The sequence below is a fragment of the Zootoca vivipara genome, chromosome 1 (genome assembly GCF_965207765.1).
Source record: "Zootoca vivipara chromosome 1, rZooViv2.hap1.1, whole genome shotgun sequence".
Lineage (NCBI taxonomy): Eukaryota > Metazoa > Chordata > Lepidosauria > Squamata > Lacertidae > Zootoca > Zootoca vivipara.
In genome coordinates this window covers 53,431,728-53,450,514 of record NC_142582.1, presented here as the reverse complement: position 1 = coordinate 53,450,514, position 18,787 = coordinate 53,431,728, and the positions used below count along the sequence as shown (strand labels likewise).

Here is an 18,787-nt window from a genome sequence, read left to right as displayed (position 1 = left end):
GCCAACGACAACTCATCTAATTCTGAGATGAATTGGGGGATGCGGGAAGCTATCTAAATTAGCATCCTTAACAAGGGATGGCCTAGGAAAGATAGGCTAAAGAAGCCTCCCTGCATTTTCACAACCCTTACCGGAGCAAGTGGCTCACTAGTCATGCTCTCCACTCCAGGAGTCCTCATCAGAGGAGGACCTAGCACTCGCTGAAGGGAACTATATGGAGCAAGAGGTGGAGTTGGGTAGCACCAAGGCCAAACCAGGCCAGTCAAGCCTTGCAGCATCCCAGCTGCCACCATATCTGATAGACAGACCAGGAGCAGAGGCAGAAGCTGAGCCAATTCCAAGCCTGAAGGACCACAGGCACATGAAGGTACAAGACCGGGCAGTGCTCTTGGACTGTGGACTTTGGACCAGGGCCGTCTTAAGCCCATCAAGCGCCCTGGCACTAAGGTCCCTCTAGCGCCCCCCTCCAGAGCCCCTCCAAGGACCTGGGAGTGCCAAGAGCTGCTTGGGCGCTGTGCGCGCGCTGGTGGCAAAGCTCGACTGAGCGGAACCCAGCGCTGGGGAAACGAAAAGGAGGCGCAGCACGGAGTCCTCGGAGAAGGAGAGAGACGCGGCGCAGCCTCACAGCTTGTGGAGCGCAGTCCTGGCCAGATCGCCGGAACCCTGCGCTCACTTGGCGCCCTTCCAGCGCCCTGCAGCGCCCTGCGCCGTGGTTCTCCACGCCACTAGCCTCTATGGCTAGGACGGGCCTGCTTTGGACCTTAGTCTCTGGTCCATCCTGTAAGTGTGCTGTGACTCCTGACATCCTTGTTTCCTGAAGCAAGGAAAAGCATACCCCCCCCCCCCGTTTTTGGCTCTGGGTTGTCCTTTTTTGCTCCAATTCTGCCCATTATGGGCATGCAGGCCATGACACAATCCGCTGAGGGCATGCAGCTAGTGGTGGTAGGGTCCCTTCCTTCGTCTGGAGCAGGCATCCCCAAACTGTGGCCCTCCAGATGTTTTGGACTACAATTCCCATCTTCCCCGGCCACTGGTCCTGTTAGCTAGGGATCATGGGAGTTGTAGGCCAAAACATCTGGAGGGCCGCAGTTTGGGGATGCCTGGTCTGGAGAATCATTTAATTGGCTGAGCCTCCACTTGCAGCCTAAAGCAACACAACATAGGCACACTTCTGCCTCAGACATGGCAGTAACACAGTCCCGTGAGCCAATATAGTTTCGCTTTATTCCTTATGAAGGGGCTGAATGGTTTGTTGCAGTGGTTACATGGGGAAAAGGAGGAGAAGGAGGACATCTCGACAGAGGAGACCCTCCTTTCCAGCCGGCTGCATAAATGGGAGCAGGTGGATTGCTCAGTGATGCAAAGGAAGGACCAAAAAAAAAAAAAATGACAAGGGGGAGGGAAACCAGCTTTTTTTATTAAAGGCATAGGAATGGGAGGATAAAATTATAATGCAAAATAATAAAAGGGGGGATACCAAAGGAACATGATACAGCCACTTGCACAAGGCTTCATGTGTAAATAGTGAAGGTTGAGCCAGGGGCAATCCTGTGGGTGTCTGGCAGAAGCTGACAGGAGCAAGGAGGAGAACGTTATTCTGCCTGTGGGTAGTTGATGCGCCCCATGAAGACTGGGAACCCATTATCCCTCATCACTGCAACAAGGAAGGGCTGAGACACTTCAAAGATATTGGCCGTGCGTGCCAGGGAGACAACTGTGGCAGCCGCCGCCTCCACTCCTTCCTCATTGATTTCCAGCACAGCCCTGTGGTGAGCACTGGACACAGCCAATTCCTTATCCGTGGAGATCTCACACAGATCAGCATCATAGAAAAAGCCAAAATCTGAAAGAGAAGGTTGGATTAAATGCATGAAGATAATATTGGAGGAAACCTGAACTCTCTTCTCCTTTGGCTGGAAATGGGCTTTAAAGCAGAGCTACGGGGGAAGAGATGCCTGCAAACATTGTAGGACTTCCAAGGCAATGCGTCCCCACAATTAGCTAGAGGTAGAATTATAATGGAGGTACCACATAGCATTCAACAGTGTTATATTAACCAGCAGTGCCCTTCTCCAAGGAAAAGATCCTCTTAAAAGTATTTCCCAGTCAGCAAAAGTCCCCAGCAACATTAATTAAAAGCTTCCCCTTTGCAAGTTTAGCCCAATTTATTTCTTCTTGTTTTAGCACGGGTAGGGAATTAGTGATGCATGTCTCCTGAATTAGCCAGATTCTCTCTCTCTCTCTCTCTCTCTCTCTCTCTCTCTCTCTCTCTCTCTCTCTCTCTCTCTCTCTCTCTCTCTGTGTGTGTGTGTGTGTGTGTGTGTGTGTGTGTGTGTGTGTGAGAGAGAGAGAGAGAGAGAGAGAGAGAGAGAGAGAGAGAGAGAGAGAGAGAGAGAGAGAGAGAGAGAATTGGTTTCCTTCAATTATTATTTCCCCCTCTTCTTTCTTTATTAGCACCACAGCACTATTTCACACACACAAACACAGAACACCCCAAGAGGAAAAGACATTGGCTAATCTAGAAGCAGGCACAGGAATCTTTAAAAGGCATCATGCTTTGCTTAGCCACACCGGATAGGTTGGCACTAGGGTTGCCAGACTCAATAGAGGACAGGACTTCTGTGCCTTTAATTGCCCTGCTCTCTTTTGAGTCTGGAAACCTTAAAGAGAAACCAGCAGACCCTTTGCTTGGAAATTAAACAAAGGGTCTGCTGGTTTCTCTTTAAGGTTTCCAGACTCAAAAGAGAGCAGGGCAATTAAAGGCACAGAAGTCCTGTCCACTATTGAGTCTGGCAACCCTAGCAATTCTTTTACAGCAAATAAATGGTAGCAAATCAGGCCTGTGGGGAGAAGAAAGGACAGAAGGACAATACTGTTAATACTGGAATACACTGAGGTTGGTGGCTTCCAGCTGAGGCATTTATTGTGCAATAACTATGCCCTGTTAACTCATGTTTAATGTAGGGCTCATATGACATGGTTATTGTCCTGTAAACCACCACCCATGTTTCCCCAGTGCTGCTTCCATCTGTTTTTCTTAGCCCAAGAAATCTGGTTTCTTGGGGAGAAGGAGTGGAGTAGAAGCACTATCTCTCCGCAGTTGAGGACACTTAAAGCCATGCAGCCAGTCCTGCTCTGTGAACAGTGGTGTGGAATCAGCTTCTTCATGGGCTTGAGTGAATTAAATATACTGGTCATAGGGTGGTGGAGTGTGGGGGGTTAGCATTTCTTTCTATCACTGACACAACCTATCCTTCATGCTGAAAAGGAGCAATGTTTCTTTGCCTTTAGCTCATTTCTCCTCTCTCCAGCTTCATTTTTCTTACCCATATCTCCAATTATGTCCATGAGGTTCTGGGAAGTGTCCACCTTGAATTTGGGTAGGTATACGACGGTAGGCTTGATATGGCTGCTCTCCAGCTTGGTCATCACTGACTTGAAGACAACTGCGCTGAGGCGCTCCTCCACCTCGGTGAGATTTTGAGTTATGGAGCGGGGCATGATGATGACCAGGCTCATGTTGTTAGACAGCTGCAGTCGGCCAACCTAGCAAATTAAACACCATCACTCTCCTGCCTTTCTCCCATAGTCTCATGCATCCTGCTTTGAAGAAGCACCCCATTTTTCCAATGGTGGATTGGTCGAAACCCAAGATTCCCCTGATTACAGATCCCACACACTGCTAAAACGAGATCTCTTTGAAACTATATCTACGTACTGTAAGTATCTGGTATGGTCCAGTGCTTTGTACAATCTAAAAAGCAACAACTACAAAACCAGATGCAGCTTCTGAACTCATCTCACAATGAATAACTCACTGGGCAACCAGCACCACTTGTTAAGAAGGGTGTGAGATCATTTTAGAAAAAAGGGCTGAAGTTAACAGCCAGATGCACTGACCCATTGCACCACCTGGAGAGCAAGCCATCTATGTGGTTTCCATATATATACAATGGTACCTTGGTTTAAGTACACAATTGGTTCCGGAAGTCTGTACTTAACCTGAAGCAAACTTTCCCATTGAAAATAATGGAAAGTGGATTAATCCGTTCCAGATGGTCCACGGAGTACTTAAACTGAAGCGTAGTTGACCTGAAATGAACTTTCCCATTGAAAGTAATGGAAAGCGGATTAATCTGTTCCAGACGGTCTGCGGAGTACTCAACCTGAAGCGTACTTAACCCGAAATATGAGTATACAGGTAATTGGTTCTGGAAGTCCGTACTTAACCTGAAGCGTACTTAACCTGAAGCGAACTTTCCCATTGAAAATAATGGAAAGTGGATTGATCCATTCCAGACGGGTCAGCAGAGTACTTAAACTGAAAGTACTCAAACCGAAGCATACTTAAACCGAGGTATGACTGTATGTGGTGTGTGGTGTGTGTGTGTGTGTGTGTGTGTGTGTGTACGCCAAGATCCAGGTTTGGGGCAAGTACCCCAGCAGATACTTAAAATCACAAAATATGAAGCAAAATAAAGCATGGGAATATAGGCTGCTGGACCTTTAAAATATGCCCCTCCAAATGAATCCCAAAATGTACTCTTAAAAGTTTCTTCCCAAAGTTCCCCCTTTTCCCCCAGCAGAGGAAAAGACCACATGGCAAGGTTAAAAAAAAAAAACTCTTTACTTACAAACTCTCCAAAGGTCAGATTTATGAGCTTCAGAAAAGCCGCACAGGCAGTAAAGCTTAGCTTAGATACAAAGTGGTGAAAGTTCCTAAATTATTGGTATAGAAACTCAAGAGTGGCTTGGCTGGTGAGAGCCATGCAGCTAAGCTGGAGCAACCAGCTCAAACCTCTTCCCATGTGGCAGGGACAATAGACTTGCTTACCTATTTCCTCCCAAGGCAAGGGGAAATGACCTAGAAGAAACCTGGTAGGACTGCTTCCACCATGGCATTAAACCCTTCATGCATGAATTAGACTTAAGCATGTTGCTTATATTAGACTGGCTACCCCACACTTTGGTTTTACACAAACCAGAATTGGAGAGAAACTGTGGCTTATATTCAGACCAATATGGTATACTGTAGATCTAATTTGCTGCTTTCCATTTTTCTTCCTCCTCCCCCTCTCCCTTTTATATTTGGAAAAGAAGAAAGGGTTTCATGTGGGCTCAACAGAGTAAAGTTAACACACACAAAAATAATAAAATGGTTATTTATACAAGGAACACTAAGCCTGTTCGGTGTTTATTCTCCTGTTGGATATGGGGTGCATGTTTTGTATTTTGGTGACTTTTTGGATGGCTGCAATAGATTTGTTCTGTATTGTTTTAATTGTTATTTGATTGAACTGTATTTTTGTGTTTTATTTTCCGTTCTACAAATTGCTATGGGACTTCCACCAGCTGTGAGAAGCAACTGACAAACCAAACTAGCCTAAGTCTTTACAGATGTGACCCAGTTCAACAGCAGGAGCAACTGTTCAAGGAGAAACCCAAGACAGGCACACAATAGTCAAGCTGGTGGGGCCACCAAAGAATAGGAATGCCTTAGGAGCGTATAGTTAAAGCTATGGTTTTCCCAGTAGTGATGTATGGAAGTGAGAGCTGGACCATAAAGAAGGCTGATCGCCGAAGAATTGATGCTTTTGAATTATGGTGCTGGAGGAGACTCTTGAGAGTCCCATGGACTGCAAGAAGATCAAACCTATCCATTCTGAAGGAAATCAGCCCTGAGTGCTCACTGGAAGGACAGATCGTGAAGCTGAGGCTCCAATACTTTGGCCACCTCATGAGAAGAGAAGAATCCTTGGAAAAGACCTTGATGTTGGGAAAGATGGAGGGCACTAGGAGAAGGGGACGACAGAGGACGAGATGGTTGGACAGTGTTCTCGAAGCTACCAACATGAGTTTGACCAAACTGCGGGAGGCAGTGGAAGACAGGAGTGCCTGGCGTGCTATGGTCCATGGGGTCACGAAGAGTCGGACACGACTAAACGACTAAACAACAACAACAACAAGGAGCTGAGGCTATAAGAGTATCCCTGCACTGCAAGTTTCAACAAGTGTGAAACCAGTTTAACTTTAAGAAACCTGGAAACTATAGTTTTGCTAGGAATGAAAGCAATTCTTACCACCTTAGAACTACAGTTCCCAAGGTTCTTGGATGGGAGTCCTAAACATTAAGCCAAGCTGATACTAGTTTTTGCTTCTATAGGTATGTTCATTGCATTAATAACTAATTTTTTAATATATTGCTTTCTTTGTTGCAAGCCAACCTTACTAGGTCTTAGAAATTGAAAAGGTAAGCCTCTCCCAATCCCCATAGGCATTACCTTAGCCTGCAGGCTGTGGTCAATGAAGGAGGCCATTGGGTACTTCTTATTCATCATCATTTGAACATTGATGGGAGATAAGCCTGGGCGGTAGAATTTTCCCTTCTTTGTGTCTTTCACTACAAACATTTCCTTCCACTTGGCTGAAAAGATGAAGAGCTTGGATCAGCTTATTGAGGCATAAACACCAGAAGAGCTCTGCTTGAATCCAACTGAAAGGTACACATTACACATTGGCCAAACATGGGCCCCCAGGAAGCCTCACAAGCACGACATAAAGGCATTATGCCTAGTGGCTATCACCACCACAACCACCACCATCTATATGCTGCTTTTTCCCAGACTGAGGTTTACAGTTAAAACTACAAAAACACAAATATTCCATCCCCATGTCTTGTGGCAGTGAGTTCCACAGTACATCCTTTTGTCTTTCCCGAGTCTCCTGTTAAAAAGTTTTGTTGGATGACCACATGTCTAGTATCATGAGAACCCACCCTATCATCAGGTTACAGAGTAAGTTATGCATTTTTGAAGACCAGAAGAAAAAGACACCATACTTCATATTTAATTAACCCACAATCTAAACTTGCATCTGTAGGGGTAATGCTAAAGAAAGTCCCTGAACTTTCCTACTTACTCCTCTTTATATGTTTCACAACCTGGCATTAATGAAGCACAGTCCTGTCCCTACTAGTGTCACAGCTTGCCTGTCCCAGCCAAATACTGGCTGCTTCCAGAATGGCTTTGTGCTCTCCAAGCACCATTGTTACTAATTGTTATGGAGCAGGGAGGATCTACACTACTCCCCCCCAATATATATAAAAGAGTGTTCGCCTCTCTAGCTAGTATTTTTGTTTGGGTATGCATACACTGACGATTCTAGTTGCAGGAGTGTCAAGAGCCCAGAATGTCTACATCCTTTGTGGAAGGCCAACCATTGTGCGGGATAAGGGCGGATAAGTCATTTGCCCTGCATCAACCATCATATTCCTGTTGCTGGCTTCATTGCCTTCCACTTGTGGAGAGCTCTCTCTATAAGTGGAATCCTAGAAGATGGGGGCTATATGTAGCCCATCATCTTTCTCATCAGTCACACTTGTATTGGGTGTGGGCTTTGTATTTCCATATCATATATATCAATTTTTGTTGAGATAAGTCAACCGATAGGAGGTCTCTTGAATTTTAAAGTGATATAAAAGCTCAATAATGATGGAGCCCCAAGACATGCCATGGTGTGGGGGAAAGGGTGCTAACTGGAATCTGCCTGAGGACCAGTGTTTCAGGAATTGGGTGCCAAAGGGTAAGGAAGCCAAACTGGCTATGGGTGAGCAGACTCTCTGGATCAGACATTGGGGGACAGGAGCATAGCTGCCAAGTTATCCCTTTTTTAAAGGGATTTTCCCTTATGCTGAATAGGCTTCCTCGCGAGAAAAGGGAAAACTTGGCAGCTATGGACAGGAGGCCCTAGAAACTTCCCACTTACAGTGGAAGTAGACAGCATTGAGGAGTATCATCTTGGCATCAGAATCCAGCTCGTTCACAATCTTCTTGATCTTCTTGTTAGTACTTTGGCTCACCCAACTGTTGATGTCGGTCACATCCTGGTTGCTGTTATTAGTAAGGTGAGCCATTTTGGTTTTATAGAACATCCTTGTCAGGTTGCGGAAATCATTTTCCAAGGGGAGACCTGCGCATGAAGAAAAAAACCAGAGACAAAAAAAATACTCCCTTGAGACATACTTCTTGCTCTTGTGGATTATCTTGAGATGACTCCTTAACCCATGCTAAACGCCAGGTATTTATAGAGCTGGCTCTTGTGGCTGTGGAACACATGAACATTTTCAGTAGTGGCAGGTATGGGGTGGTGTTGCAGAGCTGCCTTCCTGGCATTGCTGCTGCTACTTGTCTACAGGGCAGTGGTGGGCTCAAGGGTACAATCTAGCAGCCTCGCTGTTGCAACTGCATTGTCACAACCTTCAATGGTCATGCTGGTGCACATGTGCTGCCCCAATCTTGCTACCCTACCTCACCCTGCTAAGTAGTGATCAGGGCTGTCTTAAGCATATGCGGCGCTGGGGTGCAAAAATCCACCCAGCGCCCCCCCCGCCTTCTGGACGGAGCTGCTGCGGCCAGAGCTCGGCTGGATGCCAAGTGTTGGCAACAGGCAGGGGCTTACAAATCAAATCAAATGGCCAGGGACTCCGCCGAGCTGATTTCTTTGTTGCCTGTGTTGCCCTCCCTGCTCACATGTTGCCCTCTGTCTCCAGCACGGTGCCTAAAATTTGGGAGGCAGAGAAAGGGAAGGAGGAAAGTTCATGCTGGCGGCCAATGGGCACCCAAATGGCAAGCCTCTCCAGGCAGTTTGCGAAAGCCCGTCCGGGGACCCAGAGCATCTGCTCGCTTTGGTCCCACACTGCCGTGGCACCTTAAGACTTTGACGATGACTCCGCCGTCAGATGCTGGGCAGGAGGGTGGGGTGTGGGGTGGAGAGCTGCCCACAGCAGAAGAGCCCACAGCGGCACTCTGACTGACAGACGGGCTCTTCCCCGAACTCAGCTCTCAGGCCCCAGACTCTCAGCCTGGCGCCCCTGAGAGACTGGCACCCGGGTGCCCCACACCCTTAGCACTAATGGATAAGACGGCCCTGGTAGAGATGCCAGTGCCAAGAGAGCCCTACCACACATGCCCCTCCTAAACATGTTCCTACCATGTTTTCACAGGTCAGCCAGCCATACATTTAAAAGGCATAAATTGGTAATTGACAACCCTAAATAATTTAAACACGAAGTTCTCACAGATCCATCTGTTACAACCTCCTGGTCTCATGAATGTTCATTATTTCTGCTCTACCGCCATACTTCATATTGCAGGGTTGAGATGTGCATCAGGACAGATTCAAATCAAGTTTGTTAGCACTGCAGTAGGGGGATGATTTAGCCCAGAGACTGGTAACCACAAGAGATTGAATATCTGATGTAAACAGTTTGGGGAATTCAGCTATTAAAAAAAGGTAAAGGACCCCTGGACAGTTAAGCCCAGTCAAAGGCAACTATGGGGTGCGGCGCTCATCTCACTTTTCAGGCTGAGGGAGCAGGCATTTGTCCACAGACAGCTTTCCGGGTCATGTGGCCAGCATGACTAAACCACTTCTGGTGCAAGGGGACACTGTGCGTGCCAGAGCGCATGGAAATGCCCTTTACCTTCCTGCCGCAGCGGTACCTATTTATCTATTTGCACTGGTGCTAAGTTGGCAGAAGCTGGGACAGAGCGACGGGAGCTCGCCACTGTCAAGTGGATTCAAACCACCAACCTTCTGATCAGCAAGTCAAAGAGGCTCAGTGGGTTAGACCACAGTACCCCCCGCGTCCCTTCAATTCAGCTATAATCCATAAATGGAGAATATGGAGAACATTTCAGCTATGTTCCACAGCTATAAAACCAATTTCCACATCTGTCAGTGTGAATAAGATCTTACCTAAGAGAAGATGGTGCGTGGGAAAAGACGGTGTATGGGAATCTTGAACCTGGCAGTTTACTCACCTGGTTGGAAAAACATTGCATTGGCGGAGGTCAAGGCCTCTGATTTCTGGAGACTCTCTAGTGCTCTATGGACACATGTGAATCCTTCAGGATAAAAGAGAAGCCTCTCAAGACGGTCCTTGGTTTGATCGCAGGTGCCTGGATGGCAAAGACAGGGTTGTGAGGAGCAGGTATCTGCCATTGCCTAGGGGCCATGGCTTCCCTTAATTTAGTGAGGAATTTATTAAGGAGTGAGTGACAACCCACCCCACAGCACCAACAGGACCAGGAAGAGAGCAGGGTGACTCAAGGGAAAGTGGGGTGTTGACCATTGGTTATGTCCCCTCTATCTAGCCCTGGCCTGTCACTGACCAGAAGAAGCATTTGCCAAGCTGTCCTGAGCTGAGGCCTTTATTGTTGCTTTTTGTAATACACACTGGCACTTTTGGTTTGAGTGATGGAGCAGGTAAGGTGGAAAGCAGGGGAAAAAAATTGAATGAATAAGAATATATGAGGGGCTGGAGGTCCACCAGGTGAAGCTGAGAAGGAAAGGACATGCTGAAACTCTGGGAACACCATTTGGGAAAATAATAATAATATTAAATCACGTGGCTGGCATGTGACGCAGTTGCTCATTGCCAGAGGAGCAATCATGCTGTACTTTGTACATCTTGATATATGCCCATTTTTCTACACAGAGATTATTTCCACACGGGGGGGGGGGAATCAGATGCAGAGGTCTTAAGCCTGAAGTGATGATGTACACACCTGAAGGGTAGGTATGGCCTTACCCAGCAATAGGTTGGAGAGCATCACTGCGACACTGAAGGGTGAAAAGATCAAGTTAGAGCCATGGTTCTCATGTCGGATTGCTGCTTTATAGAACTCCACAGAAAATTCAGTTAGAGCCTCAAACAACTTCTTTTCATCCTCTGTAGTGGCACGAGCGCACGTGGCCCATGGATTGATGCGTGGTTGGCGCTGTTTAGGTGTAGTTGCCTCTGCTGTTGTTGGTTTTGTTGGGGCTGGCTCTGCTGTAACATTCTCTTCATTCTCAACTGGAATCCCCTGTCAAATAGTGTTAGCCATATACCATAATAGATGATGATTAAAAATGCCATTTCAAATGCTGCTTGATATATAAAAATATATCTTAGAGGTATACAGGAAGCTAAAACAACAACAAATGTGACAAAAACACACAATGCAATATTAATACAAATTACTAATAAATCTATTCTTCCCTTCTTTTGACACAGCTCCCCACCCAACACCTCTCAGCTTCCTCTTACCCAGGACTTCATCCATCCACCCTCACTCTCACCCAGGGCCAGGGCCAGATTTACATATAAGCTAAACAAGCTTATTAAACGTGGGTGGCGCTGTGGGTTAAACCACAGAGCCTAGAGCTTGCTGATCAGAAGGTCGGTGGTTCGAATCCCTGCGATGGGGTGAGCTCCCGTTCCTCGGTCCCAGCTCCTGCCAACCTAGCAGTTCGAAAGCACCTCAAAGTGCAAATAGATAAATAGGTACCGCTACAGTGGGGAGGTAAACGGCGTTTCCGTGTGCTGCTCTGCTTTGCCAGAAGCGGCTTTGTCATGCTGGGCACATGACCTGGAAGCTATACGCCAGCTCCCTCGGCCAAGATGAGCGCCGCAACCCCAGAGTCGGTCATGACTGGACCTAATGGTCAGGGGTCCCTTTACCTTTAAACAAGCTACAGCTTAGGGCCCTACTCTCTTGCCCCCCCCCCAAATTTCACTATTAATATACTTCTATACTTCTTCTTAATTGTATTTCTGTTCAACAATTACTTTAATAAAATACATAATCTGTTATGTGCAAATGGCTTTAGATACTTATTAGGTCCATAAATTACCATATTGCATATATTCAACACAAAAAACAGTGACAATTTGTTGTTGACAACTGTACATATAAAGGGCCCCATTACCTTCAGTAGCTTAGGGCCTCATCACACCTAAATCCGGCCCCATCGAGGGCCCAAAGAAACTCACAAATCACCCCCAAAATCTCCCAAAAAAGAGGGTTCTTGGAACCTGCCGGCATCACCCTACTTCCACCCTCCAAGGTTCCTTTTACTGGCAGGCACCAGGGTTGATGGTGCTGCTACACACCGCCCACAACTGTGTTGTTGTTTAGTTGTTTAGTCGTGTCCGACTCTTCGTGACCCCATGGACCAGAGCACGCCAGGCACTCCTGTCTTCCACTGCCTCCCACAGTTTGGTCAGACTCATGTTGGTAGCTTCGAGAACACCGTCCAACCATCTCGTCCTCTGTTGTCCCCTTCTATCTGTCAGTTCTAACCCTTAATGGATACAGGACCCCAGGAGTTGGAAGGGACTAAAGGCATCATAAAGACGGACATACACCCCCCCCCAACTCACAACAATACGTAGACCAAAAACCATTGTTCTTTTGAGTGTTGCAACTAATAAATGTGCTTCTTATTCAAACAGAGAGTCTTAATCTGGATCAGCTCTAGCAGCCAGAGTACTCTTGTCTTTTGTTGGAGATTGTGGTGGTAGAGTTGTATATTAGAGCGACCCCAGAGGTACCTTAATCATGCTCATAGCATTTAGATCAATTACTGGAAAGGTATGTAAGGGTACAGCTGAGAGATACTAGAAAGCTGAGTGTTAAAATTCACTAATTAGGATACAAATCTCTAATGCAAAGCAAAAATAAAAATAAATCCTGATTAGCATTCTCAGACAACAACTAAAATCTAAACTAAACAGGAAAGGTGAAAGAAGTAATTCCCAGCAAAAGGTCACTTCCAAATATTCCTAGGATTAATAGTCACACCTGAGAGTCCCAAAATTTAAGGAACTTGCTGAAGTTGAACGGGTACCATGTTCCGGTTTCCTTGTTGTTGTTGTTGCTGCTGCTTGTTGTCCGGACTGGCTCTTCTGTAACCTCAGGACCCTGAAAGGAAGGACAATGTGCTTGAGGTTGCAGTGGATTGCTTGATGAAGATGTCTGCCAAAAGTTCGGCAGCTGTGAAAAAGGGGGAAAGTCCATCCTGGAGATCAGTAGGAAATGAAATGAAAACAAAAATGCTTATAGCACAATGCCATTATAGAAATCTGTGGTGTGACTTCATTTGGAATACCGTGTACAGTTCTGGTCTCCTCGCCTCGAAAAGGATACTGTTGACTTGGAAAAGGTTCAGAAAAGGGCAACTGAAATGATCAAGGAGATGGAGTGACTCCAGTCTGAAGAAACATTGCAGCTTCCAGGACTTTTTAGTTCAGAGAAAAGGCCAGTAAGAGGCGGCATGATAGAAGTTTATAATATTATGCATGGTATGGCGAAATATTTCTTTCACTCTCTGGTAACACTAGAACTTGTAAGGCATATAGCCAAGCTGAATGTTGGCAGATTCAGGGCAGATAAAAGAAAGTACTTTTTCATTATGGAATTTGCTCCTGCAGTGTCCTGGACCTCACTGCTAGATGATGAACTACGACTTGGACTCGGAATGCATAAAACTGAGTGGTACATAGGAAGACAAAGTGGGGAAAAACACAGCAGATGAATTACATGGCTAAGAATGAGCTAAGACACGCCCCCCCCCACATCTTCTTTTTGAAAACAGGGTAAGCATAGCCCTTAAGGCAGAAAGCAACACACATCTCAGGACTGGGCAAGCACATGGGTTGGACCTGTGAGTTGGATCTGTGAGGTTTGTTCATCCTGGCACTGGTGTCTCCATGTGCTGGGAGATGGAGGTGGAGTCAGTGCTGGCTCAGTACTGTATCCAACTTACTGTAAGGACCTTCCCAGAAGGCAGAGTTTTCTAATTGACAGGAGGAGGAGGAGGCTACACTTTAGGAAGTTCATGACTAGAGGTGTCTGATAACACAGGGGTGTAACACCTCTTTGTCAACCTGCTTGGACTCTTCCCAGGATCCAGCTCCTGACTCCCTTGATCACTGCCCCCCTCCTCTGGCTCAGACATTTTTAGGAGGGAGTCCCAATTTCACCTCCCCCCCAACCTTGCTAGGATGCTCCTCTGAGCCATCAACCTCCCACTCTCTCCTCAGGATCTGACCATCCCTTCCATGACATCTCCACAGGGCTCATGACATCCAGGAGCCAGCTTGGATATTACTTATACCCTGCCTATCTGACTGGGATGACCCATCCACTCTGGCCAGCTTCCAACAGATGATAAAAACACAGTGAAACATCAGGCATTAAAACTCCCTGATACCTTCTGATCTCTTCAGAATGTTGTATAGTTGTTTAACTCTTTCGACATCTGATGGGGGGCATTCCACAGGAGGGCATTCCACAGAGAAGGCCCTCTGCCTGGTTCCCTGTAACTTCACTTCTTGCAGTGAGGGAACCACCAGAGGGCCCTTGGAGCTGGACCTCAAGCTGGTTCAGGCTAAATGATGGGGGCAGAGATGCCCCTTCAGGTATACAGGACAGGGCTGTTTAGAGGATTAATGGTCAGCACCAACAATTTGAAATGTGCTTGGAAACATACTGGGGACCGATGTAGGTTTTTCAGAGCAGGTGTTATACGGTCCTGGCGACCACTCCCAGTCACCAGTCTGGCAGCTGCATTCTGGATTCCTGTAGTTTCCGTGTCACCTTCAAAAGTAGCCCCACATAGAGCACATTGCAGTAGTCTAAGTGGGAGATAACCAGAGTATGTACCACTCTGGCAAGACAGTGCACAGGCATGTCTCAGCTAGTGTAACAAACGGAGCTGGTAAACAGCCACCCTGGATACAGAATTAACCTGCACTTCCATGAACAACTGTGATTCCAAAATGACCCCAAGGCTGCACATCTGGTCCTTCAGGGGCACAGTTACCCCATTCAGGACCAGGGAGTCCCTCCACACCTGCCCACCCCCTGTCCCCCAGAAATAATACTTCTGTCTTGTTGGGATTCATCCTCAATCCATTGATCACCATCCGCCCTCCATCTGCCTCCAGATATTCACACAGGACGTTTACCGCCATCACTGGTTCCGATTTAAATGAGAGGTAGAGCATATTGGTGAACACCCAGTCCAACCCCCCTGACAAGGGGTTAAAGATAATGGACCTAATTCCCATTCTTGTCCAGATTAACAACCACACCTGTCCAAAGGAATTCCAGGGCCAATTCCATCCGCCATTATTTGTGGGCTGGGTCAGCTCAGGTCCATCATTCTCAGCTTCTCTTATGGTCTTTTCTGGCACCTACTTGTTGCAAGAAGTCACGGAGAAATAAATCCCCATTAGGAAAGTCTTCATTCTCTGGTTTATCGTGACCAATAAATGTGCTTCTTTCTCTTAATCAGAAACTGTGTTGGGTTCTAGATCTCTGCTGCAAACTGGGGCAAAGAGAGGTAAGGCAGTGGCAAGGTTAGCGCAATGCAAACATACTGGTGGGAACACTGGATTGCACTGGTGCATTTGCAGCACACTGACCTCACCAATGTCTCATCCCTTCTCCTCTCTGTCCTGTTATCCAGAAACGTGACTGGAGCTCAGGTGAGCACCTCCCCCATTCTATTGCCCACAACATAATTTAAAAGGGGTTGGCGGCTAAAATTCAAATATGTCTACTTGGACTAGGAGTAGGATAAAGTCATTTCCATTCTAGTCTGTATTATTAGCCACACCTTCTGCTCCTGCATTTTTCCCTCAGTTATAAGTGCATAAGCCCCTATAGTATTTTTGCAGCTCTCATTCTTCATTTTCATGATCCTGGAAGGGAAGAGGGATCCCAGAATCATTTATTCCTGCATCTGCAACCACTGTGGCCAACAACCCACACACCCCACACACAACATGGCACCTTCCAGATTCTTTGGAATACAACTTCCTTGTGTTCCTAAAAGGTCATGGAGAAACCAATCTCCATTAGAGAAATTGTTGTTCTCCTGATTATCATAACCAAATAAAAGGTTTCTTTCTTCAACCAGAAACTGTTCAGATATCAATGGCTTCTCTTTCTAAATGAATAATTCAATAGTTGCTGCTTTGGGTCCATGGGGCTAAGGATTCCCATTCTAATCCAGATTAACAACCACACCTGTCTGAAGATGGGTGGCCAATTCCAGGACCAATTCCATCCGCCATTGTTTGTGGGTTGAGTCGGCTCAGCTCCATCATTCTCAGCTTCTCTTATGCTGTCTTCTGGCACCTCCTTGTTGCAAGAAGTCAGGAAAAATAAATCCCCGTTAGGAAAGTCTTTGTTCTCTGGTTTATCATGACCAACAAATGTGCTTCATTCTCTTAATCAGAAACTGGGTTGGGTTCTAGAGCATGTGGACAAATAATTGCAATGAAAAGGTGGGAGAAACGGGGTGACCTGAGGAAGGGCTCAGGTGGGCTGAGGGAGGTGAAACTGGAGCCTCAAGAGGTGGCAGGGCTGACAGACAGGGGGCAGTGATCAGGAGAGTTAGGACCTGGATCCTGGGGAAGTTTCAAGTGGTTGTCGGAGTGGTGTCCTCCCCCTGAGATATTGGATACGTCTAGTCGGGCACCTCCTAAAGACCTGCAGCCATCAGCTTTTCCCGTCACTCCTGTCTGTAAAGAAACTCCTCAGAGGAGACGCCTGAGAGTTCGTCAGATACTGAACCTGCACCTCCAGCACCAAGGACACAGAGGTGCTGGCGCCAACATGAACAAATATCACAAGCCCAGCCCACTCACAGAAGTTCTTGTTTGTTTGCCCAGAGCAGAAAGGCCTGTCGTTGGCCATGCTAAGGTTTGGACCTTCCCCAATCTTCAAAAGGAAGAAGGAGGAGACATTGAGCTTGTTGGATCGCCACCTCAGCTCACACTTAGGAGCACTGGACTGCACCTGTGCCATACCAGCCTCCCCACCACCTGCCCCCTTCTGGTATGTAGCAGCAATGTAGGAGACTGGAGCTCATGTGAGAGCCGCCATCCCATTCTGCTGCCCACAACTGAATTTAACAGCGATTGGCAGCTAAAAATTCAAATACGTTTATTTGGACCAGTAGTCCAAACATGTGGCATCATATATGATGTGGGACGTGGGATAGGTAAAGATGTGGCCGGGCCAAAAGGGGATTGTCACCTGTTAACCCCACGCAAAAATCCCTGTATGCAGTGGAGTTTGCAAAACAGGGTCATTGTGATGTCAGGTGATGGACAGGTAGGCAGGCAGGCCTGCTGGACGGATCTTGTTATCCACCCCGAAAATATGATGAAGGAATTAAACATATAGAAGATGACATTGAAAACATGCAGCTGTCTGAGATGGGGTAAGCCCAGGAGATGACAACACACACAGCCTTCCTCTCTTTCTCATGTACACAGATGAGGCTCATACTACATCATAATATGCCCCCCCTCCAATCTCTCTTTCTCTTTCAATACTAAATGCAGGAGAATAAACAAGGCAGTACTGCTGCTGTTCTCATGTCCTACTTTTAAGGTTCCCAGAGGGCTTTGGCTGTCCACAACAACACACACAGAGAACATTGGACTAGATTGAGACAAGTGTCCAAGTCCACAAAGCAAATACAAGGCAGAGGTTGGGTCCCAGTCCTAAATACCAAACCACATATTTGACCCTGAATTTGATACTGCAACCCAAAAGCACCCATTTCGCAGAAGGCAAACTGATGGTGCTTAGAGACAAGTAGCCTGCCCAAGAACCTGAGTGCAAAGCAGAAGTTGGGCCAGAGACCCCAAAACACCAAACCACTCTTGAATCCCACATTTTTCTGCTGCAATGGGACACCCAGGTCACAGAAGCACGGATGGTGCTTAGAGACAAGTAACCTTTCCAAGAGACTACAATGCAAAAAGAGAGAGAGAGATCTGAGTACCCAAACACTCCTCTGACCACACATTTACCTGCCTCAACAGAAGACCCACACCACTGAAGGCAGGTCAGTTAACTTCCCATTGAAATCAATGCCCCTTCAGTGAACGAATGTTGCTTCCTCCCCGAGTCAAGGTGCATAAATAACTACCCAAGACTGGGCAAGTTGTTTTGGCACCCGAGGCAGAACATCCTACAAGATGCCCTCCTTCTCCTGGCAGCAAAAATACACTAATAAGTTGTTAAATAAATAACTACTCTCCTGCTTTTCATGGCACTCCAAACCACTCTGCCTAATATTAGGGAGCAGGGCTGGCCCTGATTGGAAGGTAACCTCAGATGCCAACTAGTCCAATCCCTTTCTGTGTTACTCACACCTCTGCTACTCACCTGTGAGAAGCTTGGTATCAGAGTTGTGGCCAGGCCTAGGAGGATCAGCCAGAACTTCATGGTGGCAGAAATCCTGCCAAAGAAAGACACTTGTATTTAATCCCCAAAGAAGATGCATGCACTTGCTCCCTGCATGGGACTAACACAGTTCCTCACTGGAGAAATTTCTGAAGAATATCGGCTCCAGTCAGTTGCTTCCTCTCCTTGCCCCCCTTCTCTGGCTGCTGCTTGTAGGCTCCTCTCTCCCATTTTTCGCAATCTCGGATCACGTGCCTAAAGAAAACATTAGATTCACTGACTTCGGGGGAATTCCAATTCCCTAGTTCCCCTGGCTTGAGAGGAAATCATTAGAAGATGTGGTGAAATAAGAAAACTGTCAAAGGAGGGGAGGGCCGAGGACAGAAGAACTTCTCAAGTGGAAAATAAAGAGTTCAAGGAATTACCTTCTCTGTGGGGAATTCTTCAAGCGATATGGCCCAACTGTTGTGACATACCTTATCTACTTTCTGAGTGGATCATGGGGGAGGGAAAAGGGGGGTTATTTATATGTCATTGGTTGGCTGCAGGCAGAAGTTAGTTAAAAATTAAGAATTAATGAGAATTCCCGTAAATCATGAGGCAGGAATGGGAGCAGGCCAGCCTGAGGATAAAGAGGGTTTTATTCATTTGTGGTGGGAGTGAAGTAAGACAAAAGGAATAATCGGTCATGGCTGCCACCTGCCAATATTACTAGAGAATTTTTTTAGGACAGGAGTCTTTTTAGATCT

At 46.7% G+C, this 18,787-nt stretch overlaps 1 protein-coding gene across 8 annotated transcripts; it reads right to left on the bottom strand.

The window, feature by feature from the left end:
- Positions 1–1,397: 1,397 nt before the first annotated feature.
- On the bottom strand, positions 1,398–18,537 carry SERPING1 (serpin family G member 1). Of its 8 annotated transcripts, none has more exons than XM_035124763.3 (11): positions 18,464–18,531; positions 18,021–18,093; positions 15,864–15,977; positions 14,924–15,025; positions 12,630–12,749; positions 10,592–10,868; positions 9,822–9,959; positions 7,765–7,968; positions 6,282–6,424; positions 3,327–3,546; positions 1,398–1,843 (listed from the first exon to the last, which is right to left on the bottom strand). In XM_035124763.3, the coding sequence occupies exons 2-11, from the start codon at positions 18,078–18,080 to the stop codon at positions 1,593–1,595; spliced, it is 1,629 nt and encodes a 542-aa protein (XP_034980654.1). In that variant the 5' UTR covers positions 18,081–18,093; positions 18,464–18,531; the 3' UTR covers positions 1,398–1,592. The 8 variants fall into 8 exon arrangements, with proteins under 8 accessions (XP_034980654.1, XP_034980624.2, XP_088520402.1 ...); XM_035124733.3 differs by lacking the exon at positions 18,464–18,531 and adding an exon at positions 18,177–18,239; XM_088664276.1 differs by lacking the exon at positions 14,924–15,025 and having other exon boundaries at positions 18,464–18,537.
- Between the last annotated feature and the right edge of the window lie 250 nt (positions 18,538–18,787).

Bases quoted from the DNA above. Each gene is read 5' to 3' on its own strand.
- SERPING1 (XM_035124763.3), bottom strand. From the start codon at position 18,080: ATGAAGTTCTGGCTGATCCTCCTAGGCCTGGCCACAACTCTGATACCA. The intron at 10,869-12,629 runs GTGTGACTATTA...ACTATTTGACAG, and splicing joins TTAAATTTTGGGACTCTCAG to GGGATTCCAGTTGAGAATGA. The intron at 1,844-3,326 runs GTAAGAAAAATG...CTTCTCTTTCAG, and splicing joins GGACATAATTGGAGATATGG to ATTTTGGCTTTTTCTATGAT.